Raw genomic sequence first — 25,356 nt, 5'->3', positions numbered from 1 at the left:
GAATCACTCCCAACTTCAGACCACTTCTCTCCTCTCCCAGGACAAATACTAGGTCGAGAGCATGACCGGCTACATGGGTGGGCCCAGTATTACTTAGGTACAGTTCCCAGGAAGCCATGGTTTCCAGGAAATCCCGAGGGGCTCCTATGAGAGCGGCCTCGGCATGCACGTTAAAGTCACCCAGAACCAACAGCTCTGGGGACAATGCCCGTACATAATGGGCGAAGCAAGGCGAGGAGTGAGGCATCGCCGCCACCCAGGCACCCGCTGAGCCCCTGGGGGCTGGGCGGCCATTACCGGGGCCTCTGGGCTGCCCGCGCCTCCTCCGCGACCCTCGTCTCGCGCTCTCTTCCTCCTCCTCGCTCCCTCAGGCCCTTTCCAGCTGGGCACCCTCCACCCACAGGAGGCGCAGAGCGGCGGGCATTGCGGGGGCAGCCGCGGGGGAGGAGCAGCCCCCTCGCCCGGTGCGCCCGTAGCCCTCGGGCAACCCTCCATCCCCGCGCCTGGGGTTGAGTTTCGCTTTCATTTCTGCCCGGTGACGTTCCTGCCGCCTCCCGGCTGGCAGCCTGTTTGGAGTAGCTGCTCCCCGGGCGGGCAACCGCCACCCACCCCACTCGGGTCCCTGTCTGAGGCGGCCTGCGCAGGAGAGAGACGGAGCCCGCCTCGCCTCGCTAGCCCAGGTAAAGGCTGCTTTGGGAGAGACGCCTTCATGGCGGCGGCAGCAGCGGGAGGCGGAGGCCTGTGCACCCTGGGCCCAAAGCCTGGCCGGAGGGGGGGCAGGGAGGCCTCTTGTCGCCAGCGGTCCCCCGAGAGAGTTGGGGAAGGCCTCTCTCCGGCAGCATCAGCCCCCCCCCCCCACAGCACCCTCGAGAAGAACCCAGGAGTCCGGCCTGCCTCTTCGCCACCTTCCACGCCCAGGGTCGCCCCTTGGCCCCCTCGAGTGCAAAAAGAAGCCCAGAGGCCGCTGGCTCCTGCCCAGTTCCTTGGCTTGCAACGACTCGGTACTCCCACCCTCCGCCTCCACCCCGAGAGCAGCCGGGGCTTCTGCCTCCTCCCTCCGGGAACCCTAAACGCACCCCGGGCTCAAAACGGATGGAAAGGGCCCGGGAGACTCCCTGCGCCCCGGATTGCAGGCTCAGTCTCCGGCAGCATCTCCAGGGGGTCTGGGAAAGCCCCCTTCCCTGAATCCCTGGAGAGGCGCTGCAAGTCAGTGCAGGTCAGGGATAGCCAACGTGGTGCCCTCCAGCTGTTTCTGGACGGCAGCTCTCAACCTCCCTGGCCACTGGCCGTGCTCGCTGGGGCAGATGGGAGTGAAGCATCCAAGGACACGGGGGGGGGGGGCGCAGGGAAGCGCAGTGTGGTGTAACGTGATGTTATGTGACATTAGGGTTTATTTCTGTGCTCCCTTTTGACCAAAAAAGCCCCCCAGCGCAGCTCACAAAAAATACACACAAATGCAAATAAGAGAAGAACAGAACAGTTTACAAAAATTTAAGACAACAAAATCTTAAGACTTAAACAGCTGCTACTGAAACCCAAATATATTCCTCTTCCTGGTGAAGGGCAGTCCCTAAAGAGCAGGGGTGAGGGGGCAAGGGGGGTGCCCCTGGGTGGCCCCAGCACAGGCGCTCCCCTGGGGCAGCGCCTCTTGGTGTGCACCTCCGTATGTTGGAAGATTCAGACAGACCGAGGAGAGTCCTTCGTCACACAAAGAGAGTCCTTCGTCACACAGACAGCACATAGCCACCAACATGGACGGCTTAAAAGAGGATTAGACCAATTCACGGAGGACAAGGCTACCGATGGCTGCTAGCCACGTTGGCCTTGCTCTCCCTCCACTGTCGATCGGAGGCAGCCTGCTTCTGAACGTCAGTTGCTGGAACCCGCAGGAGGGGAGGGTGCTCTTGTGGTCAGGGCCTCCTTGCGGCCTCTTCCCGTTGGGGCGTCTGGTGGGCCACTGTGAGAGCAGGCGATGCTGGACTAGGTGGGCCCCCTTGGGCCTGGTCCAGCAGCTGCTGCAGCTGTCAGACTCATCCGATATTCTTCTTGGGAGGCCACGTTGGTTACTTCTGCTGAGCAAGAGAGGCCAACAGTCTGGCTCCGCCCCTGGGCCCTATGGCCCCCTGACCCCAGTCCGCAGTGGCCCTCCCTTGTGATTTCCACAGGCTTGACTCTCACCCCAGACTGAATCCAGAACCCTGAATTGTTGGGGTTCCTTCCAGCCCTGCTGACCAGTGGGGGCTCCCTCCCCTCCTCCGCTCCCAGCCCCCTCCCACAAGCGCCCACCCTAAGCAGGCCAATCTCCCTGCTGCAGTTCAGCTCAAACTGGACGTCTCCACCCATCTCTCTCTCTCCCCCCACAGGTGGCCCTTCGAGGCTCAGCTGTGGAAGCCAGGATGGCTGCCCAGGCCCCCTCCTCCTCCTCCTCCCTCTCGGAGGCTCTCACCAGTGGCTTCCTCACGTGTACCATCTGCCTGGAGTGCCTCTCCCGGCCCAGGATCCTGCCTTGCCTGCACAGCTACTGCCATGACTGCCTGGAGAAGCTGGCAGAGGGCCGGAAGGAGCTGCACTGCCCTGAGTGCCGCGAGCAGGTGGCCCTCCCATGTGGCGTTGGCGGTCTCAAGACCAGCTTCTTCATCAACGGCCTGCTTGACCTGGTCCGCCCTGCAGGGAAGGCAGAGCCCACCTGCAGCTTGTGCCCGCTCATCGGCCAAGAAGCCAACCGGCCTGCGGTCTCACGCTGCTTGGACTGTGCCGACGACATGTGCCAGGTCTGTGCTGGTGGGCACCGCTGCTCCCGGCTCACCCACTCCCACCACGTGGTAGGCATGGGGGGCTACCTCTCTGGGGAGTATGACGAGGAGATCCGGAAGCGCCAGGCCTTGCAATGCAAGGAGCATGTGGGGGAGGAGCTGCGGTTCTTTTGCACGCCCTGCGCAGCGGTCCTATGCCGCGAGTGCCGACTGGGCCCCCACCTGCAGCACCCCTGTCTGTCCCTGGCCCAGGCGGCCGAGAGGCACCGGCCCATCATTGTGGACCTCCTGGCAGGGGTGGAGGAGACTGTGAGGCTGATCGGGAAGGGCAGGGCCGGCCTGGAGGAAGAGATGGAGCGGTTGAAGGTGCGCGAGACCGGCATCCGGGGTGTGGTGGAGCAGGCATGCTCCAGGGCAGTGGAGCGGCTGCTGGCCCACCAGGAGGAGGTCCTGAGCCAGCTCTCGGACTACGTGGAGGAGCGAAAGAAGGCCTGCGAGACCCTGTGCTCTGAGCTGGAGTTCCAGGAGCAGGTGGCCTCCAGCACGGTGGCCTTTGCCCAGAAGGTGCTGGCCCTGGGCCGGGAGGTGGAGATTGTCTTCCTGGAGCAGATGATCTCCGAGCGCCTCAGGCAGCTGCAGAGTTTCTCTTGGGAGCCCCTGAGCCCTCAGCTGCCCCAGTTGGAAATCGATGTGGCCCTGCAGAGCAGCAGCGGCCGCCGCCTCTTCCGCCTGGAGTTCAAAGAGGAGATGCCCACGAGGACACCAGAGGGCCACAAGGAAGGGGCCACGGAAGGAAAGAAGAAGAAGAAGAAGCCAAGCAGGGAAGGGGCACAGGAGACCCTCCTCAGCTGCCAGGGGAAGCCACCAAGTGGGGAAGGCAGCCTCCCGACAGTGGTCCCCACTTTGCCTCCCCCCAAGGGGCCAGAAGCCCCCCTGCTCACCCCCAAGCCCTTCTTCTCTTGCAGCTTCTGGGTCAAGACCCCCACCGACAAAAAGCGGCCCCAGGTCACAGGCCTTTGCCCATTTGGCTCCAGCGAGCTCCTGGTGGCCGATGAGATGAACCAGAAGCTGAAGAGGTTCTCCCTGCAGGGGGAGTTCAAGGGCATAATCCCAGTGCCAAGCGGTGTGGCCCCATGCAGCGTGGCTACTGTGGGCAGCAAAGTGGCCTTCACGGCTGGCTCTTGCCTCTACCTCTTAAACGGAGAAGGGGGCCTCATGTGGAAAAAGGCCCTCCAGCGGGGTCAAGCCAGCCATGCAGTGGCCGCCCTTGGTGGTGACCGTGTGGCAGTCTGTGTGGCTGGGCGCCTCGAGGTGTACGACCTTGAGGGGCGCCTGGTGGAGACGATTGTGCCAGAAGGCACCGCAGAGAGGTGCCTGGTATTCCTGGCCAGCAGGAAAGGGGGGTTTGTGGGATCCGACTGGTACCGGCACAGCTTGGTGTTCCTTTCCCAGAGAGGGCAGCTGGTGGCTGAGAGCCGGGAGGAGCAGCTGAGTGAATGCCAGCCGGGTGCTGTCTGTGCTGATGCCACTGGGATTGCTTACGTGGTGCTGCGGGAGATAAACAAGGTGGTGGCCTTTTCCCAGGATGGGGAGGAGCTTGGGCCGTTCCTCACGGCTGAGAACAGTATCAACCAGCCACGGGTGGTCACGGCTGCTGGGGACGGTCGTTTCGCAGTGGCTTTGAGCAATGGCACCGTCCACATCTTCAAGATCAGGTATCAGGGCAAGTGAAGCGGAGGCAGGCAAGATTTCCTTTGGGGATGCTGCATGCCCCAGAGTGGGTGCATGTGTGTGTGCTGTTCCCCAGAGGAATTGGGGAGGGGAGAATTGCAGAACCACTTCAGGGGGCACGGGTGATCTCTGGTTTGAGGGGCTCACTGGGAGTGCCTGCCAGTTAATTTTAGGCTTGTTTCACTGTTGTGGCTTCCAGCCAGCAGCCTCGTTTCTAAGGGGATCCTCAGGACCGTCTCCACTGCGCAGCTTCTGGGTTCCACACAGGCAGACGTCTTTGCATGAAAAAAGGGTTCAGCTTCTGCTGCAGAAAGAGAGAGAATGAGTGTAGAGTGCTGAATTTGGGAAGTTAAGATGTAACACTTTTTTCTTTAAAAAGTGGAAGAAAATCTGTGAGCATCCTGTACAGGCCACGTGAGTGATGCAGGCAGGCTGGTGCTTCAGGGTCTGTGCAGGGTGAGCTGCGGTGTGTGGCTGCCAGAGAGCAATCGTTCCTCCCTCCTGTCTGGCTAGTTTAACTCCCAAAGTTGACGTTTACTCTTCTGGGGTTGTCATTCCCCACGATGACCACCAGAGGGCGGGGCAAAGCCTCCTCTGCAGCTTACATTTGAGCCCAGCTTCTGGGTCTGACTTAGCGAGTAGAAGTGCAAAAGGGCAGGAGGAGCTGCTCAGCTGTGTACTTTGTATGGCTTTTGACCGTACATGTAATCAGCAAAAGTTGGCGTCCGAGGAGTTGGATGGCTCTCCCCGGTTCATTCAGGTGGGGGTGGGGAAAGAGTCCCGCAGCAGCAGCAGCAGCTGGGTGAGGGCCACAGGGGGCCCATCTGGCCTCCAGGCTCACAGGGGCCTCGCAGAGGCCCCAAAGGGAACCGCACAAGCAGAGACTCCTCCCTCCCCCTCCCCCCTTACCTTTATTCTACACAAAGCTTTGCCTCCTTTTGTCATCCAAAGGTCCAACCATCTCTCCTGCAACGAATATATTTAAATAATGTTGTTGCCTTTAGGGTTTTAGAAGTGTGTGCTCCTCTGATTCTTGATTTTTGCACCCCTTCTTGCCTCCACGTTTCTTTTGCCAACGTTTGTGTTCCTTTTTGTTCTCCCATGTAAAACTGGGTGGTGAAATTCCAGAGGGTCACCTGGGGTGCGAGTATCCCAGCCCTTTACATTTTCAAAGTGCCTTTTCCTCCCCAGACATTACAGCAAAATTGACCCCTTCCCCACTCTGACTGCTCTCAGGATGGAACGCATACCTGGCCATGTGCTTGCAAAGGAATCTTTGGCTGCAGAATGTAAATCATTGAGCTGTGCTCTTACCTTCAGGTTTACATCACTGTTGCTTCCAGCTGTGCCAAATGGGGCATAACTCAATAGAGTGTGACTGTGTGAGCGTGTTTGTGTGTAACTGGAGCAGCTGACTGAAAGTTTGGGACATGATATCAAACTGGTAGGTTACATTTATTTGCATCTCAAGGAAGAACAGTGGTATCACTGACCATTTGTGCCTTCTGAAATAATTTGAGATGATAATCTCTATTCCACATTCCTTCTCCTTTTTTCTATAAATATCACGCAGTAATAATTCATTGTTCAAAATATTGTGTATTTGCACAGCGCAGAGGAAGGGGATTGTATAAGTGGTGAAATAAATGGTCTGCATAAAACTATTCCTGAAGTTCCGAGATTTTTGTTGGACGTTTTGTTTTCGTGCTTCCAAATTTGAGGGGAGGATCTTAATATTATAAATGGGTCATTAGCAGTCATTTCTAAATCTTACCAGATTTTCCCTGGAAAGGCTCAACAAGGATTAAATTTGGCCTGATGCCATGTAGGTGCTGCAGAAAACGTGCATGGATGAGGAGCTTCGATCCCACAACAAATGCCCATCTGGAAGCCCCCATGTTTCCAGCATATAAGATTCTGATACGAGCACCCAGAGGAAGGCTGAGATCAGACGCTTGCCTCCCCCTCCCAAAAGAATTGACATAAAGCCTATGGGGGGCAGACACACAACAGCAGGAGGTCATTCATTTATTTATTTATTTTAGGTGTCATTTCTCAGAATCATAGAATAGTAGAGTTGGAAGGGGCCTATAAGGCCATCAAGTCCAACTCCCTGCTCAGTTCAGGAATCCAAATCAAAGCATTCCCGACAGATGGCTGTCCAGCTGTCTCTTGAAGGCCTCCAGTGTCAGAGAGCCTACTACCTCTCTAGGTCATTGGTTCCATTGGTTAGACCAGGGATTATTTACTTTCATGTACTTGAAGAGTGCTGTCATATCTCCCCTCCGTCTTCTCTTCTCCAGGCTAAACATGCCCAGTTTTTTCTGTCTCTCCTCATAGGGCTTTGTTTCCAGTCCCCTGATCATCCTCGTTGCCCTCCTCTGAACCTGTTCCAGTTTGTTTGTATCCTTCTTGAAGTGTGGTGTCCAGAACTGGACACAGTACTCAAAAGAGGAGGCCTAACCAGTGCTGAATAGAGGGGAACCAATACATGCGATTTGGAAGCCATACTTCTGTTAAAGGTAAAGGTGTCCCCGCACTTGTAGTGCGAGTCATTTCCGACTCTTAGGGTGATGTCTTATGACGTTTACTAGGCAGACCGTATATATGGGGTGGGATTGCCTGTTCCGTCCCCGGTCTTTCTTTACCCCCCAGCATATGCCGGGTACTCATTTTACCGACCACGGATGGATGGAAGGCTGAGTGGACCTCGACCCCTTTTACCGGAGATTCGACTATCTCCTTTTGTTGTAATCGAACTCCGGCCATGATCAGAGCTTCGGCTGCGTTAATGCTGCTTACTACTCTGTGCCACGGAGGATACTTCTGTTAATGCAGCCTAAAATAGCATTTCCTAGGGAGGTGGTGAGCTCTCCAACCCTGGGGGCCCTCAAGAGGCAGCTGGACAGCCATCTGTTGGGGATGCTTTAAGTTGGATTCCTGCACTCAGCAGGGGGTTGGACTCAATGGCCTCATAGGCCCCTTCCAACTCTATGATTCTATTATCAGGAAAAACTTCCTAACTGTGAGAGCAGTATGACAGTGGAACCATTGACCTAGGGAGGTGGTGGGCTCATGCCCATGAACTCTTCTGAGTTTTTAACCCCCCACTCTTGGGCAGTTTTGATGCAACACAGCCTGACGTTGCATGGGGTGGGGGGGCTGGTCCCCCTCTGGGAACTGAGTACCTGAACTTCCTCACACGAGGAACAACTTGGTGGAATTAATCGGAACCTGTGATGCTGCTTCTCTACCAGGTCTGTCCTTTGGCCCAACAAGACCAGGGCTAATTTACAATCCATCCATACAGCTGTCATTGCGTACTCTGGTCTTGGGCAGCAAGAGAGACCTTTCCCATCACTTCCTACCTTTGATCCTTTTAACTGGAGTTGCCCTGGGGATTGAATCTGGGCCCTCCTACATGCAAAGCTATGCCCCTTCCTGTAGAATTAATTGTCATGCAGTAGCCATGGGCTTAAAGGCTTGAAAATGGAGTTATGACAGCCTGATGCCCTCCAGAAGTTGTTGAATTATAGCCCCCATCAGGCAAAGGCTGGATTAGGCAAATTCATGGAGAAGGGGGAGGTGGCGGCTGGAGCTGTTAGACATGAGAGTTAAATCAACCCTCCATGTTCAGAGGCAGTCTACTTCTGAATACCAATCACTGGAGAACAGCAGGAGAGGGCTGCTGCACCTGTGTCCAGCTTGGTCAGGGCAGCTGACAGGATGTTAGACTCTTAAGAACCGAACTAGAATTTGGGACCTTGAAATCTCTTCCTCTGACTTCCGGGAAGGGTGACTTAGCCTGTGCCTGCTTTTGAGACGGGCTCCTGCCTCAAAAGAAGCTTATTCAGATATATCAGTCAGTTTTTTCTTTTTTTTTTGACTGATTAAACTTCTCCCGGGTAGGGAGAAACGAAGAGATTAACCTCAAAGCCTATTTTTGTTGGGACGACCAGATCTCATTAATTTATGGGACGAGGTCCAGCCGACGAAGGTGGGACGGATTTTCAACAGCAAGCTCTATCTGTTAAAGCGAACGTTCATCTTATCTTCTAAGAGAGAACGCACTAACAGGCAAGCACCCTTCTTTCTATATTTTTCTTTTACTTGACTTAAATTGTTGCTGTTTAAAAGAGATTTGCCAGATTGATCAGTTTTTGACATCTCACTGGGGAGCCATAACTTCTCTCTGCTACGCACTAATTAATAGCTTATCTCTGTTTTTGTTGCAAAAAGCTGTCCTGGATTTTGCATTCTAAAGATATACACAGAAGAGGGATTTCTATTCCAGATTTTTATTTTGAAAAATATTATACTGTTTTGAGACTACTCTCTTTTTGGTCTATTTTATTTTGACGAATCTGTTTCTTGACGATTGCCATTAATTGTTTCGATCCTGGGAACTGCATTTTGTTTACTTAACTATTGGAGAGATAAGGCTGTCTGCACTGTTTATACTGTGATGTCACCAAGTTTGGAGTATTAACCCAATTGTTGCTGAAATAAGAAGTGGTTTTCCTATATTTTTCTTTTAAAATGGCAATTAAGAAAGTGGCTGAAAATCTGGAAATAACTATGTTTCAGAAAATAATGGATGAGATTGAGATAACGAAAATTGAATTGAGTAAAATGAAGCAGGAGATTAAAGATATAAGGGTCCCTGTGAGAGAGGTGACCCTGGAAGGGGTCCCTGTGAGAGAGGAGACCCCGGAGATTGGAACAGGGGTTCCTGTGAGAGAGGAGACCCTGGAGACTGGAATAGGGGTCCCTGTGAGAGAGGAGATCCCGGAGATTGGAACCAACGTGGAACAGGAACAAGATTTGGAGTCTATGGACTTTAGAAATAAAATCTATTGTTTGGAACTCAATGTTATCTCTGAAGAAATGAATGAAGATTCTAGAGATAAAGTTATCAATGGCATGGATAATCTTCTGGACTGGAATGATGTGATGGAGCCCAATATAGAGAAAATCTATGGAATTAACTGCAGCCATGTGACAATGGAAAAACTTTTAAGAGATGACCCAGTGCATTTTGAAAAAAAGAACAGAGATATGATTTTACAGCAGTATTTCAGCAACCTATTCAGAATGGATGGCAAGAAAATATTTGGGATAGAGGTAATTCCCATCAGACTCTTACTATATGACTATGGCTTTGACAGCAAGATTATTATGGAATACTGATAATGGAAGATTGGATATTGAAATTACTGGACTTAACAAGACTACTGAAGATGGAAGATGGAAAATGGAACTAATAGAGATAATAGAACAATGGCTACTGAAATTATTGAACCTAACAGATTCTGATGTGATGGATTAATTGAAATGTTTATTTTGACTATGGTTATGACAATAAGATTATCATAATTAGTAATGAGATGGATTAATCGATATGCTTATCTGGAAAAAAAATTGATAGATATATTTCTTAAAGAATTGAAACCTCTCTTTGACTTTTTGTGGAAAGAATAAAGTAATGTTTATGAGATTTGATGATTAAGTAAGATAACTACTGGAGGAAAGCGATTTTATAATATGACTTAAGAGACAGGATTGTTATATATTATAGACTTATAACTGATTTGATCTTTGACAAATGGGAAGTCAATATTTTACTCTTTATTTTTTATTTTTGTTTTTTTTTTTTCTTTTTTTCTTTTTGTTTAACTATTTTTGATTTTGTTTTTTGTCTTTGAATGTTTTATGATTTTGTCTTGTATGTTTTATGAAAATCTGAATAAAAATTATTGAAAAAAAAAAAGAAATCTCTTCCTCTAATCCTCTTAATTAGCGAACTGCCCTGAAACCAATGCAGGCTCCTCCTCCCCTCATTCCATGACACACACCCCAAGTGCGCACTGTCAACCAACCACAAGTTATGCAACCACTTGCATAACCTTACATTCCTACATGCCAAATAACTGGCAATCCACTTAGAAGTGAGTGAGAGCAGAAGGCGTACTTTTAAGTTCTGAGGCTGACCTCTGTTCGTGACTTTTGGTGAAATCTTTTGTCCTCGCATTCCACTTGTGTTGTAACAGTTGTCGTGGAAGTCTCTGTTTCTGCTGCTGGGGCTGTTTGTGTGGTTGTCAGGATGTGGGCTTCCCTGGAGCCCTGCAGAGTTGCATCAGAGGCCCACAGAGGACTTTGGGCGGGCTCTTACATGCAGGCGCATCACTTGACCCCAAGGCTGTAGTCTGGGGAAGACTTACAATGCAGCAACATCTATAGGGAGGGACCATCACTTGGGGGGCGGAGTAAATCCTTTGCATGCAGAAGGCTCTGAGTGTTGATTGATTGTTAATTTATACAATTTTCATTAAAATGAAGCAAGGTGATCTACAGCATGCAAAATTACAATACAGTAAATAAAAACATCAACCAAAAGAGCAGTAAAAACATAAATACTGGTTGGTAAAAAGAAATTCACACTGCAGAGGCCTGTCTGAGTAATACAGCTTTTAGGAGGCAGGAATGACTCCTGCCCAACCTCTAGTGTTAGGGAGTTCCACAGGGCAGAGCCTGCCACGCTAAAGGCTCTGTCACTAGAGAAGGCTGACTGAACCGCTATGTGGAGAACCACAAGAAGTGCCCTATCAGAGGATCTCTACAATCGAGGTGGAGCATATAGATCCAGGCAGTCCTTAAGGTGCTTTGGGCCCAAGTTGTTTAGGGCTTTGTGAATTAACCCAAGCGGCTTGACCCTGGTCACGGGCATCCCCAGTGAAAAGGACTGCAGGTATCTGGTGACGGGCCTGATCCCCACCAGCACAGTCAATCCCGGGGTATCTGGGCAAAGACACTTAGGTGGTCTAAGGCAGCCTTGCCAAAGCTAAGCAGGTGTGACTCTGCAGGACAGTGCAAGGGTGGGAGACAGCCCTTTGACACCCCCCCCCCAGGGGAAGGCAGGATATCAGTGGGATAAACCAGCACTTGGTGGCTCACAGTGGGAAAGACTTTGACTTTATTAGATTTCTTAGGTTACAACAATAAAATATACAATTATAAAACAGTTACAATAATAAAGCAAGTGTAAAAACAATTTAAAAACAGTTCAGTTTATACAACAACTAAAAGCAATTCCATATACTAACTATAAACATTTAAAACCAATTCCATGTATTAAAAAAGTAAAAAAAATAGTTCTAATACAGATGCAGACTGAGATAAAGATCTCCGCTTAAAAGGTTTGATGAAAGAGGAACATCTTTAGCAGGCTCCAGAAGAGAAGGTGCTTGTCTGATGTGGACCGGGAGGGCTTTCCAGGTTAGGGTGCCACCACATTTAAGGCCCAATTCCTGCATTGTGCGGAGCAGGACTCCGGGACAGCCATATGTCGGGAATGCTTTGATTTAGATTCCTGCATTGCGCAGGCAGTTGGACTTGATGGCCTTATAGGCCCCTTCCAACTCTACTATTCTATGATGCGATGGTATCATGGAGGCCCTCACCTGCAGAGTGCAGTGATCGACTGGGTGAGATGACCTGTCGGGGATCCTGGTCCCCAGCTGTGTAGGGCTTTGGTCTTTCCTCTGTGTTGTTTGGTTCATTCACACACACACAAAAGGCACCACAATTGTACCTATAGGCCATGAGCAAGGAAGATGGGTGGCTGTCTGAACCAGTCTGTGGGTGAATCTTTAAACTGGTCCTGATGTGCTGTCTGCTCATCTGAACCCTCTGCCAGAGCTGTGAAGAAGTCACACATGCACACGCACACATGCACACCGTGCCCCCACTAAGAGTCCTGGCCAAGGGTTGGGGGTCTCCCTCCAGCAGCAACACTGGGGGTCTGTGTGTGTCTGTGGGCTGGGTCTGGGTCTTTTGCAGCCCGGCTCATTTCAATGAGGTTTGAGCAGGAGAACTTTCTGGTGAATTGGGGCCCGTGTCTGTCAGCAATAGGAGGGGGCGCCCTTTGGCTTTCCCTCCTCAGGCATCCAGGTCTTTCCTACCCACTATACAATTTTAATCTCTGATGTGTGTCTCCCCTTCCCCGCCCCACACACCCTCCAACCCCACAGAGCACAATGGGGTGTGTGTGTCCCTGCAGGCCTTCTCTGCTCCTCGGCCAGCGTGGACTGGGAGTTGGTAGGAAATGCCTGTCATAGCAAGGGGGGAGGGGGGGAGCCTTGTGCCTCGCTCCCCTCGCCCCCTTAGATTCCTCAACAGGCGACTCAGCTGGCTCCGAGATGGGGACAGTGACTCAGTGTCCTCTGGCCCTGTTGCAGGAGAGGGGGAGGAGAGTAGCCCAGCGGGGTTCCTGGATGCTTCCCCCTCCCTCCCCCACCCCACGGTGTCACATTGAGCTCCCTGTGCTATGAGCTGGGTGGGCCCTGGGACTTCGGTCATCTGCAGGCAAACGTTGCCAGGGAATGTTTCCCAAAACCACCAGCCCTCAAAACTCAGCTCCTGCTGCACGAGGGCTGCGGGTGGTGCATGTCCGTGCATGTGTGCGTGCGTGCCTGAAGAAACTCTCAGCACACAGCCCAGATCACACGCTGGCGTTCCTCTCAGTTACGGGCCAGCCTGCCTCCCGCCATGAGCCAAAGCTCACCAGATTTGTCACCTGGGACCCAGCCCACATGCCCACCGCACCCCCTGGGCGTAGGAGGCTCCCCTCTCCCATCAAGACATTCAGTCTGGGCCTGGCCAGGCCCAACAGGTCGAAAAGCCACGCTTCACAATCCCAGCAGAAGCTGCCGCCACCGCCTCCAGGCTGTGGGGATGAGTCTGTGTCTGGGAGCAACGGAGGGAGAAGGGGCTGAGCCCAGAGCGGGGTGAGAGTCCTTCCTGAGTCACAGCCCCAAAACTGAACAAGAGCCGCCGGTGGCAACCCTTGGCCTGTTCTAAGCCTGAGAGAGGCGCTCAGATTCAGTTGTGGGTTACAGCCCTGAACAACCTTGGAGGCGCCTGTGGACTGAGTCAGCCCCAGCTGCCCCCCTGGAGCCCCATCCTGCCCAGGCTTGCTGCATCTGGCTGGCTGCATCTGGCTGGCTGTGGCTCCCAGCGCAGCCTCCCCATCACCACCACCACCGGGTGCCTCCACCCCAGCAGGGCCTTATGACGCGGTGGTTGCTGGGAGGTGTCGTCCAACACCTCTGCGGTTCACCAGATGGGGTGCGGGGGTCGCTCGAGGGCCTCAGGGAGAGGAGGGCCCCCTTCCCACCCCTGCAACTGTAGTCCTGGTGAGAGGAGACGCTCCTTCTGTGCAGAGCTTGTGATGTGCCCCCCCCGCTCTCTGGGGCCTCCCTCGGTCGCTGCCCCTGCGCTGCCTCCCTGAGTCCTTCCCCCATCTGGCCTTCCTCCTCCTCCGTGGCCCCTCTTGGCTCTGCTGCCCGAGACCCTTGTGAGAGGAGCTGCTTGAGGGACTGCCCCTTCCCCTGCAAGACAAGGCATGCCCTCTGTGCCTCTCCTCGGCTGGGCCCCCTGCTCCCCTCACTGCCCCCCCTCTGGGCCTCACTTCCCTGGGGTGGCTCAGCCAGGGGTCCTTCCAGCCCCTCCTCCCCCTCACACAGCCCTCCAGAGGGGAAAGGCTGCTGCTCAGTGGGGAGGATCTGCTGGGCATGCAGGAGGCTTCTCCAGGTGGGGCTGGGATTGTCCTCTGCCTGATCCCGGAGAGCCACTGCCAGTCAATGCAGGCAGCACTGGGCTAGATGGACCCCCACAGCATGGCTCCGCATAAGGCAGCTTCCGGTGGCCCCATGCCTCTGGGTGTGCACGGTGGGATCCTGGTCTCCTCCAGCAGAGCCCGATTCCCCAAGCTGCTCAGCTTCAGAGCTGACCGGGGAGACATTTATGTATTTATTTTATTTTATTTATTTATTTATTTATTTTATTTCATTTTTAAACCGCCCATAGCGAATAGCTCTCTGGGCGGTGTACAAAAGATTAAAAGTACAGAAATACAAAATATCACAATAAATAAACTGAAACAAAGAGATTTAAAATTGTAACATTAAACGCTTTAAAATGCCTGGGAGCATAGCCAGGTTAACCTGGCGCCGAAAAGATAGAAGCCTCTGCGCCAGGCGTATTTCTTCAGGGAGGCTATTCCACAATTTGGGGGCCACTACAGAAAAGGCCCTAGATTGAGTAACTGTCCTCCGGGCTTCCCGATGGGTTGGTACCCGGAGGAGGGCCTTAGACGCTGAGCGAAGTGACCGGGTTGGTTTATAGCGGGAGAGGCGTTCCACAAGATACTGCGGTCCCACGCCGTGTAAGGCTTTATAGGTCAAAACCAGCACCTTGAATCTGGCTCGGAAGCAAATAGGTAGCCAGTGCAAACGGACCAGAACAGGTGTTATATGCGCTGACCGGCTGGTCCTCGTCAGCAGTCTGGCTGCTGCGTTTTGCACTAGCTGAAGCTTCCGAACTGTCTTCAAGGGCAGCCCTACGTAGAGTGCATTACAGTAATCCAACCTAGAAGTTACCAGAGCATGAACAACTGAGGCGAGGTCATCCCTGTCCAGATAGGGGCGTAGCTGGGCTACCAACCGAAGGTGGTAGAATGCATTCCTTGCCACCGTGGCCACTTGCGCCTCCAGAGACAAGGAAGGATCGAAAAGAACCCCAAGACTATGAACCTGTTCCTTCAAGGGGAGTGTAACCCCATCTAGACCAGGGTAAGCATCCACCATCTGGGCAGGGAAGGCATTCACCAACAGTGTCTCAGTCTTGTCTGGATTGAGTCTCAGTTTAGTTGTGCTATGTGTATCCCGCCTTCCTCCTGGCAGGAGCCCAGGGCAGCATCCAGCACTTCCCTCCAGCCAGCCTCAGAGGCCTCCTCCTCCTCTCCTCTGCCCACCAGGGCCCAGCACCTTTTGCTGCCTGCATGAAATGGGAGGGAGGGGCAACTAAGGGAGGGTAAGGGAGGGACTCGCTTGGGGGACGCGGCCGGGCAGGGGCCGGGGCTCTCCGGGCCAGCAAGGCTCTCAGGCAGCCTGGGCTCCTCCTGCCAGGAGGGGCAGGAAACAAAGCTAATAAATAAATAGATGACAACTAACCCGGCCTGAGGGGAGGGCCACCCCCGCATGCACAGCCCCCACCTGCCAGCCAGACGCCCATTCATTCCTTGGGCAACCCCCCTGGGGCCTTCCAAGCTGGTGGATATGATGTGGAGGAAACATCTGTAGCCAGAGAGGGAACTGAGGCCGTTTGGAAGGTGCGGGTGCAGAGCAGGAAGGGCAGGCAGGTTCAGGCGGGAGATAAGGGCTGCCGAGAAGCTCTGTGTCTTGAGGGCAGCTCAGAGTGATTCATGTGGAGCAGGGGGGTGTTCACTGGGCCTCGTGTGGCAGGGGACAGAAGACGAGGCTGCCGGGCCAGGCCAAAGCCCCCTCCATCTAGCCCAGCACTTGTTAGGGGAAAGTGTCCATAAGAATGGATGTATGAGTGAAAATCACATACAAAAATGCATTATATGATGAGAAATGGCTTGCAAAAATGTTTACAATAGTCAAAATTGCCTACAAAATGTGCTTATTAAGAGAAATTTGCACTAAAATGTTGGAGAATTTTCATGAAAAAAATTTAAATTACAAATTGCTGTAGAAATGTGGAGAACGGAATTTAAGATTGGAAAAATGAGAAAATGAGAGAACTGAAACTGACAGCACTTCCCATCCCTGATGGGGATTCAGGAGCCTCCTGCCTCTGTCCGTGGGGGAGACCAGAGGTATTGTGGCCAGTGGCCACGGGTTGCCTGATCCTCCTCAATTCATTTGTGTAACCCTTTATAAGAGCATCAGCAGCAGCAGCAGGAGGAGGAGGATCCTGACCCAGCCCCCCCACTGAGTCCAGCCCCCTTCTTCTTCTCACAGTGGCCACCAGGTGCCCCTATGGGAGCGAGTGAGTCATCACCCTCCAGTTTAAGAAGGCTGTGAGGAGCCTGTGACTCTTAGCCAAGATGGACCCTCCACTCCTAAGCTGCCTGTACCTAGTCAGCCCCTGGGGGTTCGGCTAGGCCCAAGATGAGGCGCCTGCGTTGGCCAGCCAGAGGTTGCAGACCTAAGCCAATACGGCCTCCTCTGAGAGCAGCAGGAGTGGAAGCATCTCTCTCTCTCTCTCTCTCTCTCTCTCGTGCCCACCCAGGCCGGCAGCATCCAGAGCAGGCCTTCTGCCACTGAGCAATGGGCCCATCCTCCCGTAATGTGCATCTCGCCATCAAAGTCTGGCCTCCCGTGTGACAGCAATGTGCTGGCATCAAAGAGAAAACCTCCATGTTCAGAGGCAGTCTAGCGCTGAGTACCAGATACCAGTGACCTGCCCCTTCAGGTCCGCTTGTGAGTTCCTGCAGCCCTCGCCTGCTGGCACGGGGCTAGTGGAAACTCAAACCCTGAGTCTCCTCCAAGCCCCCCATTTTTGTTTCCCAGCAAGGCCGCTCCTTCAGCCAGAGTCCATTTTCAGGCTGCCAGAGTCCATTTTCAGTTGCCAGAGGTCTGCCCTGGACCGGGAAAAGAAAACCAGAGCCTCTGCGCTTGTGCTGAAGGAGCGGTCTTATTTCTGTGAGAAAGGGGCTTGTCTGCAAAGTCAGAAGTCTCAGAGTCCAGGAAGCTGTGAGCCCCAGTGCCTCTCGTTTTAGCACTTAAGCCTTGCTCTCTGGCCAAACACTCAGCAGCCCCTGGGCTCCACCCACGGGCCCATCCTGCGCCTGGGCATGGCTTGACCAGAGCCAGACGGTGATGGGGAGCTGAGTTGAGTCTGCCTGGAGCAGGAGACGGCAGGGAAGAGGCGGGGTGGTGATGCAGCACTCTTGAATCAAGCATGGTTCATCTGGTCAAATGTGTGTGGGGAGCAGGGGAGCAGGAGGGGATTCCAGGACTCCTGGGTTCTCCAGGAACGTGCAAGGCTCTCTGGGGGCAGGCAAGGCTCTCTGGGGGCAGGGAAGTAGGTTCTTATCTGGATTCCGGTCTTCTTCCTTCCTTCCTGGAAGACATGAAGTTGGAAGACACACATTTTCTGAGCATGTACAGAGTGCATCCCCATCAACACCGTTTAGCCACAGGATTTTCTAGGGCAAGGATTATGGCATTCTTTAGTCCCTGCACCTATATCTTAAAAAATGAAAAGGCAAAGTCACAAAGCAGAAATCCTACTGAAAACTCTCAAAGCAACTGAGGGGGGATGGGGGGAACCTTCTGGCTCAGCCCTGGACGCAGCTGTGCTCTAGACTGGGCTGACACACCCACCTCAATCTCCAGCGACAAATATTTGCCCGTCGGCCAGACCCGGGGGCGATGGCAGCTCTTTAGCAGACGTGGCTGGAAGCCAGAAAAGGGAGGGGCCGGAGAAGCCAAAGAGACACAACAGGACAGATTGGCTGAAATAATCTATGGTTTCCTTGGACAGAAAATAGACACCTCAGTGAATGAACTGGTGTGTGTGTGTGAGAGAGAGAGAGAGAGAGAGAAAGACCCCTGCTCAGTTGGCGGAAAGGTCCATCCAGCTTCTCTCAGTGGCCAGACAGATGCTTATGGTAGCTCCAGCAGTGTAGTGGCAAATTCAGAAGTGCAGGGTCCCTTCATGAGAGTCACAACCATGCCCCCTTCTAATTATACAATAAAATGAGCTTTCAGTCTCCTACTATGTTTGGAGTTCTGGCGAGTGATGAATGCAGGATGACAGCCTGACATTTTGAGGTTCAGGAAGAACCAGAGCTTGGGAAAGTTACTTTTTTAAACTACAACGCCCATCAGCCCCAGCCAGCATGGCCACTGGATTGGGCTGATGGGAGTTGTAGTTCAAAAAAGTAACTTTTCCAAGCTCTGGGAAGAACACAACAATAGCTTCCAGAAGACTCTTCTCAATGGGTAACAAGCTCCCCTTCCATGCTGATTGGTCTGTAGGATACTGGGGACATTGGGACCTTGCTTCCAAAAAGTAAGGGGTCTATGAGCCCCCACTACCCTGTACAACCACATCCTGGGTAACCCATGAGCAAGGCATGCCTGTTTCTTGTAAACTGATTAGAGGGGGGGGGGTTTACAATCAAGCAGTATATAAATTTTGTTAAACAAAAATTAAAATCACTGAAAGCAGCAGCCAGCTTGCCTCCCCACCAACCCGACTTCAAAGGCAGATTGCCCCTGCTCATGGAGGTGCCACTGAAGTGTCAGGGCTAACAGCTGCTGGGAGATTGGCCCTTCAAGAACATACCTGTGTTCGGAAGGGAGCATTCTCAAGATCACTTAACACAGACTGGGTTCGGTTTTAGGCCACTTTGCTTACCCTTCCACATAATCAGTACTGGTGGTTTTTTTAAAAAGGTCTGGTTTCTTATTTGGATTTATTTCAGGCAATTTACTCCCACAAGAGGTGGTGACAGCCACTCACTTGGATGCCTTTAAGGGGGATTTGACAAATCCATGGAGGATAAGAGTATCCGTGGCTACTAGCCATGATGGCTATGTTCTTGCCCCCACTGCTGAAGTTAGCAGGCCTCTGAGCCCCAGTTGCTGGATGGAACTGCAGGAGGGAGCAGCGCTGCTCTTGCGCTCGGGCCACGCGGGGCTTCCCTCTGGGGCATCTGGACGGCCTGGAGAGACTAGATGCCCCTCCCCCGCGTGCTGTGGCCTGGATCTTATGCTCTCGTGCCAGGAAGACTCAGGCCCAGGACGGGCAGAGGCTCAGGGGGGCCTCGGAACCAAGGTGAAAGGGCTCCTGGGCCTGTGCTGGGCGCAAGAGAATTCGCCCAGGAGGGAGGTCTTCTTCCCAGCGTCTCCAGGCGACGGAGAAGACACCACGCCACTCAGCAGCTCTCTTGCCGCAGTCTCTGCCCACGAGGGGAATTGAGAAGTGGGATGTCAAACATAAAGAGGCAGTGCAGAAGAATAACTCTGACTTCAGACATGGCAACATCCAGAAGCAGATGGTGGAGGAACATTTCACGGTCTCCCGCCCTCCCCTCACTCTATAAGTGAGCTTAAAGTGGTCCTCGTGGAGCAAAGGGAGGCTGCATTGTGACATCCCTGAATTACAATGGAATGTCAGTGCTATGGCTTCTGGCTTGAACGGAGACAAAGGATTTTCATCACACTGTGAATTAGCTTATCAGGGCCAGGAAGTCTATTTTCAGCAACTGCTTTGTGTATGACCACAGCGGATTACGTCATTATCACCGTCTGTACTTTTCTGCATTTCATTTCTCTCTGAGTTCACTGTTTACAATTCCTTCTCCCACAGCTGTGTGTATAAAGTGCCTGTGATGGACTGCCTTCAAGTCCATTCGACTTATGGCAACCCTGTGAACCGGGTTTTCATGGTAAGCGGAATTCAGAGGGGGTTTACCATTGCCTCCCGCTGAGGCTGAGAGAAAGTGAGTGGCCCAAGGCCACCCAGTGAGCTTCATGGCTATGTGGGGATTTGAACCCTGGTCTCCCAGGTCGTAGTCCAACACCTTAACCACTAGGCCACACTGGCTCTCAAAGTGCCTGTAACTCAGGATAATACCGAGAGTTTTCTAGTGAAGTGGTCTGTCATCCACGAAAGCTTTTGCGTTAGTCTTGAAGGTTGCCACGAGACTCCTTGCTGGTTTTTGTGGTTGCAACAGATTAACCCGGCTGCTGTTCCTCTGGAAATAGGATACGGAGAGCCTTGCACCCCAGGATGGTGAAAAAATATGGTTAGGGAACACTGACTTACTTTCAAGAGTTCCAGACCAAATGACTTACATCCTAGAGTGCTGAAGGAGGTTGATGGGTATCATTCAGAGCTGCTGTTGGCAGTCTTTCCGAGTCCTCGAGAATGAGCGAGCCGATTGGAGATGGGCAAATGGGCTCCCTATCTTCAAGAAGGCTGATGCACCTGGCATGGAGGCCAGGCAAATTCTAGATGAGAAGGGCCATGGCTCAGTGAGTAGAGCACCTGTTTTGGATGCATAAGGCCCTGTTCAGTTCCCCCACGGCATCTCCAGGGGGGCTGGGAGCGACCCATTCCTGAACCCTGGAGTGCCATTGCTGCCAGCCAGTGCAGGGGAAGACAATCCTGAGGCAGATGGCCTGACTTGGTAGAAGCCAACACTTCCTACATCCCTGGATGATTCAGCAGTCAGTTTGTGAGCATCTAAGAAAAGAATGCATTGATTCCTAGGCACCCGGTCGGGTTTATCAAGAACAAGTCATGCCAGACCAGCCTTATCTCCTTTTGTGTTTTTTTTTAAAGAGTTACTAGTTTGGTAGAGTTACAACATGGAGGTGGCGTGTCTTGATTTCAGCAAAGCCTTTGACAAAATCTTCCTGGTATCTTTGTTGATAGAGAGCCAGTGTGGTGTAGTGGTTAAGGTGTTGGCTGCGACCTGGGAGGCCGGGGTTCGAATCCTCACATAGCCATGAAGCTCACTGGGTGACCTTGGGCCAGTCACTGCCTCTCAGCCTCATGAAAACCCTATTCAGAGGGTTGCCATAAGTCGGAATCGACTTGGAGGCAGTACATTTACATTTTTATGTTTGTTGACAAGATGGTAACAATGAAGACTGGATGACATTGTGGAGGGTTACCTGGACAAGCAGCTAACTGCGCATCTCTCCCCAGACATGACGGCTGATTAATGGCTCTTCCTCCACCTAGAAGGAGGCCTCTCTAGAGGAGTCCAAGGCCCTGTGTCTTAAAAGGTTTAAGCAATGGCTTGGATGAAGGAATGGGGTGGGGAGGGATGCTTATCGAACGTGAAGTGGGGAGGGGGGGCAGCTGGCACCACAGCAGACAAAATCACGATTCAAAACAATCTCTGCAGTTGGAAACAAGGGAGCCCAAACCGACAGGATGACATTCAACAGAGATAAATGTAAGGGACAAAATGAATGGAGGTGCAAAGAGCCACAGGCACAAGCAACAGGAAAGGAGAGAGGGCCGGAGCCGCTCAGGAGGCTCAGGAGGGGAACCGGCATCCTTCCAGCAGGTGCTTGACTGAAGTCCTGGTGGGAATCTGCTCCTTTGACGTGTATATCCCGAGGGGGTCTTGGTGGTGGTGGGGGGGAGTGTTTCTGATGTGCCTTTCGTGGGAGGCCCCCTCTCAACATCAACACATGGAAGTGTAAGTTGCATTTTGCTGGTGGGTGGAATTGCAGGTGGGGGGATGGGACACCCTCTGCTGCATGGTGGGAAGGACCCCTCTTCTGCATGCAGAAGCCTCCCAGGCGGTTTCTGGCCCTGGAAGCAACTTCCAGACAAAGGCCCCACTGCAGATGATGACAAAGGCCCCTCCGTGAGATGGAGAGTCTATGAAGAGACTATCCTGGAACAAGACCGGCTTCCTGCGTACCTGTGAAGGAGCCGCCATGAAAGACGCTTGTGGGTCACAAGACCAGCAACGGGAAGTTGCCATTTGTGGCCTTGAGGCTGGTCCATTTGGGCGTCCACCAACCTCAGTCTGCCCCCCGCCAGCCCCCCCACCTGCCTTCTTGCTTGCAAACAGTCCGGGGAGGAGGGGGCAGCCCTGACCCTCACCTTCCTCCTCCTCAGTCTCAATATTGCCCTACAAGAACTCAGCAGTGGGGGGGGGACCAAACCAGAATGAGCTGGCTCTGACTCTGGCTGTCATAGGCTGTGCCCCACTGAGTCTTTGGGCTCCCTGCCTTCTGCCCGCCAGTCCCAATGCGGGCCCTGAGGAACGGCCCTGGCACTGAGGCTTTTTTGGATCTTACCTTTGGGGGTAGAAGGCAAAACTCACAGTTAGAATTTGGGTATAATCTCTATGGGGTTTGGTGGGGATTTGCTGCTGCTGCAAAGCGTGGCAGGTGTGCTCCCCATGGGGTTAGGGTTCAGGCTTGGCTGAAATCTGATATGATGCCCGGACTGAGTGTCCCTTGATTGTCTCTTTGCTCGCCTCATGGCTGGCTGGCTGTGGGTTCTTACGCAGACTGATCTGAGTTGTGGCGGGGCTACCCAAAGTCAGCTTGGGCCGGCAATATCTAAAAGCAGGGCAGCAGCAGCCATTGTGTCTAGGTGGGACCCATGGTGTGCAATCTACACAGACAGATCTCGGGATCCACAGGATGACCGTGTGGGTGCTGCCTATTGCGTTCCAGCCTGTCAGGTTCAAAGGGCTTGGTCGCTTGCTGGATTGGCTCTCAAATGACTACAACAACAACTTTATTGCAATCATAGCCATAAGCCTTTTGCAAGTACAAATACAAATACAGATACATGTACAAAATCAAACAAACGTTAAACAAATTAAAAAGAAGAAATAAACCTATGAATCTGTTAGTCTATGAATAAAAAACTCCCTCAGTTTTTGTGCGGCTGCCGCAAAATGTGCAACTGCAAGAGAAACTGATCTGGAGTAATCCGATAAAAGTATATTAGCCTTATCCTCATTGGGGTAAGATACTATTGGTTCTAAAAATATTTTTAAAATTTTTTGTCTGGGTTGTTCATAAAGAGGACAATGAAGTAAATAATGATCGATCTCATCTACAGCAACCCAGCCATATGAACATTGGCGTTGAGCCAGAGGAATACCTTTATACCTGCCCTCTAGAAAGGCTGAGGGCATGACTTGAAATCAAAGAGCCGTAAAAGCTCTTCTGATTTTTACTCTGTCTATAGTATCAAGGTAGTTAGACATATAGTGATTTAACTTAAAGTGTGGATACCAACGAGAAAAGGGGGCCATCATAATATAGGCTCGATCTTGGCCTGCATCATTCTCAAATATGTAATTACGGAGGGCTATTCTATTTAGTTCTAGCACTTTAGCTTGAGAAAGATCATATTTTGTGAGTAACTGTAGACATTCCGAAGCCCAACCCTCAGAGTGCATCTGTTCCGTCCAGCACTGTTTCACCAGAGCTGTGTCCTCCATTTTGAGGATTCTCAGCCAGTATCGTATAATGGCCAAGTCAATACGAGCTGCTATCGATGGTAAGCCCAGTTCAGCTCTTAAGTGTGCTGCTGGCGTGCCTGGTGGTAATCCTAATATCAGTCTCATAAACGCATTTTGGGTAGGCTCCAATTGGCAACTGGCTAAAAGGCCCCACAATTCTGAGCCGTAAAGGATCTTTGGTATTATTTTAGATTTAAGTATTTTAATCATGGGGTGTATAAGTTGACCTCCCTGTGAGTAATAGAATCTTCTGGTCAGGCCTAAGATTTGTGTTCCGGCTAATGTCGTGGCTTTAATTTGCGCAGCCCAGGAGCATCTGTTGGACAGATGGATTCCTAGATATTTAAATGATGCGATCTGATCAATTGGGGTCCCATTTAATGTCCAAATGTTTTTAGCTTTGGAGAATTTGCCGCAGACCATAATTTTAGATTTGGTATGATTGATCTTAAGTTTCTGGGCTCAGCAATATTCCTCTAATTTACGCAGCATACGTCTGAGACCGATTTTGTTCAAGGAACATAAGGCCACGTCATCTGCGTATAAAAGAATGGGGACCTTTTTATTGCCTACTGAAGGTGGGAAGAAGGAGGGTGAAGACACAGCCTCTACTAAGTCGTTTATAAAGAAGTTAAACAAAAAGGGGGCCAAAAGGCACCCCTGTTTAACTCCCCTGGATACTGAAATTTTAGTTGATAAGGCGCCAGTAGTACCTAGGCGCACTTGAATGTTATTTGATTGATATAAAGCCCTGATCAGCCAATACAATCTGCGGTCAATATTCGATTGGGCGAGCTTTTGCCAGAGAAGTCCTCTGTCCACTGTATCGAATGCCACGGAGAAATCAACAAATGCTATATACAAAGATGGCCAAATTTTTTTCTTTGTTTTTTTTATTAAATGATGCAATATATAGGCCTGATCAATTGTATTCCTTTTTGTTCTGAAGCCTGCTTGTTCCTCATATATGATTGAGTTTGTTTGCTCCCATTCATTTAATTTATTTAAGAGGAAGCGACTATAGATCTTCGCAGTTACGTCTAAAAGACTGATCGGGCGATAATTTGTTGGATTTGTAGGGTTCCCTTTTTTAAAAATCGGAACCACTATGCTGGTGTGCCATCCCCTTGGGATGCATCCTGTATTATTTATATTAGTAAACAGGGCCGCCAAGAGAGGGGCCCACCAGGATAAATCCTGAAGCAAGAAATCAAGAGGTAGGATATCCTCTCCAGGGGCTTTTCCGGCTTTCAGGGAATGAACTAACCTCTCGATCTCATCGATGGTGATTATCGGCCATAACGGGATGTCTTCTAGCTCTTTCGATATATCCACTGGTTTAGTGGAGAAAGAGCTGCCAAAGATTAAACTGAAATGACTCTCAAATGACTGCTGAACAGATAGCGATCCTCTTGGCATTGGAATGGGGACGGGATGTGAGACCTGAGCAGGCGGTTGTGTATCAGACTCCCTGCCAGGCCAGATGGCCATTCGGCATGGAGGTTGTAAAAGTAATCTGTGAATGAGATCTAGGGGCTGAGTACAGAATTACGAACTACTGGGCATCTTGGTTTTGTTTTGTTGGATTCCGGCTCATGTGGGCACTGCTGGGAACAAGATGGCTGGCCAGGGGGCAAGGAGAGCAGAGGGACAGAGACTTTGTGTTGCCTCTGTCCCCTTCAGAAGTTAGGAGTTGGGCGGAAAGGATGCTGTTGGGTGAATGGCAAAGGCCCTGGGAGGCAGATTCCTGGGTCGAGGGGTGCTTTGCTTTTGCCCAGTTCTGGAGGATTTTGGAGGTCTTCATCTGAAAGGGCGGCAGACACAAGTCAGACTGTTTCGGGGCTTAAGGGAACATTGTGCTCTTTGGAGTGGCTTGTAAGAACATAAGAACATAAGAACATAAGAAGAGCCTGCTGGATCAGGCCAGTGGCCCATCTAGTCCAGCATCCTGTTCTCACAGTGGCCTACCAGGTGCCTGGGGGAAGCCCGCAAGCAGGACCCGAGTGCAAGAACACTCTCCCCTCCTGAGGCTTCCGGCAACTG

The 25,356-nt window shown here is 51.9% G+C and overlaps 1 protein-coding gene across 2 annotated transcripts; it reads left to right on the top strand.

Moving 5' to 3' along the window:
• Positions 1-239: 239 nt before the first annotated feature.
• Positions 240-6,148, top strand: TRIM56 (tripartite motif containing 56). Of its 2 annotated transcripts, none has more exons than XM_061589982.1 (2): positions 240-680; positions 2,364-6,148. In XM_061589982.1, exon 2 carries the CDS (start codon positions 2,397-2,399, stop codon positions 4,482-4,484), a length of 2,088 nt encoding a protein of 695 aa, XP_061445966.1. In that variant the 5' UTR covers positions 240-680; positions 2,364-2,396; the 3' UTR covers positions 4,485-6,148. The 2 variants fall into 2 exon arrangements, with proteins under 2 accessions (XP_061445966.1, XP_061445967.1); XM_061589983.1 differs by lacking the exon at positions 240-680 and adding an exon at positions 710-1,001.
• Positions 6,149-25,356: the final 19,208 nt, after the last annotated feature.

Source organism: Rhineura floridana, chromosome 11, assembly GCF_030035675.1.
Source record: "Rhineura floridana isolate rRhiFlo1 chromosome 11, rRhiFlo1.hap2, whole genome shotgun sequence".
Classification (NCBI taxonomy): Eukaryota; Metazoa; Chordata; class Lepidosauria; order Squamata; family Rhineuridae; genus Rhineura; species Rhineura floridana.
This window is presented reverse-complemented; position numbering and strand designations above follow the sequence as displayed.

Excerpts from the sequence above, each read along its gene's own strand:
- TRIM56 (XM_061589982.1), top strand. The coding sequence starts at position 2,397 with ATGGCTGCCCAGGCCCCCTCCTCCTCCTCCTCCCTCTCGGAGGCTCTC.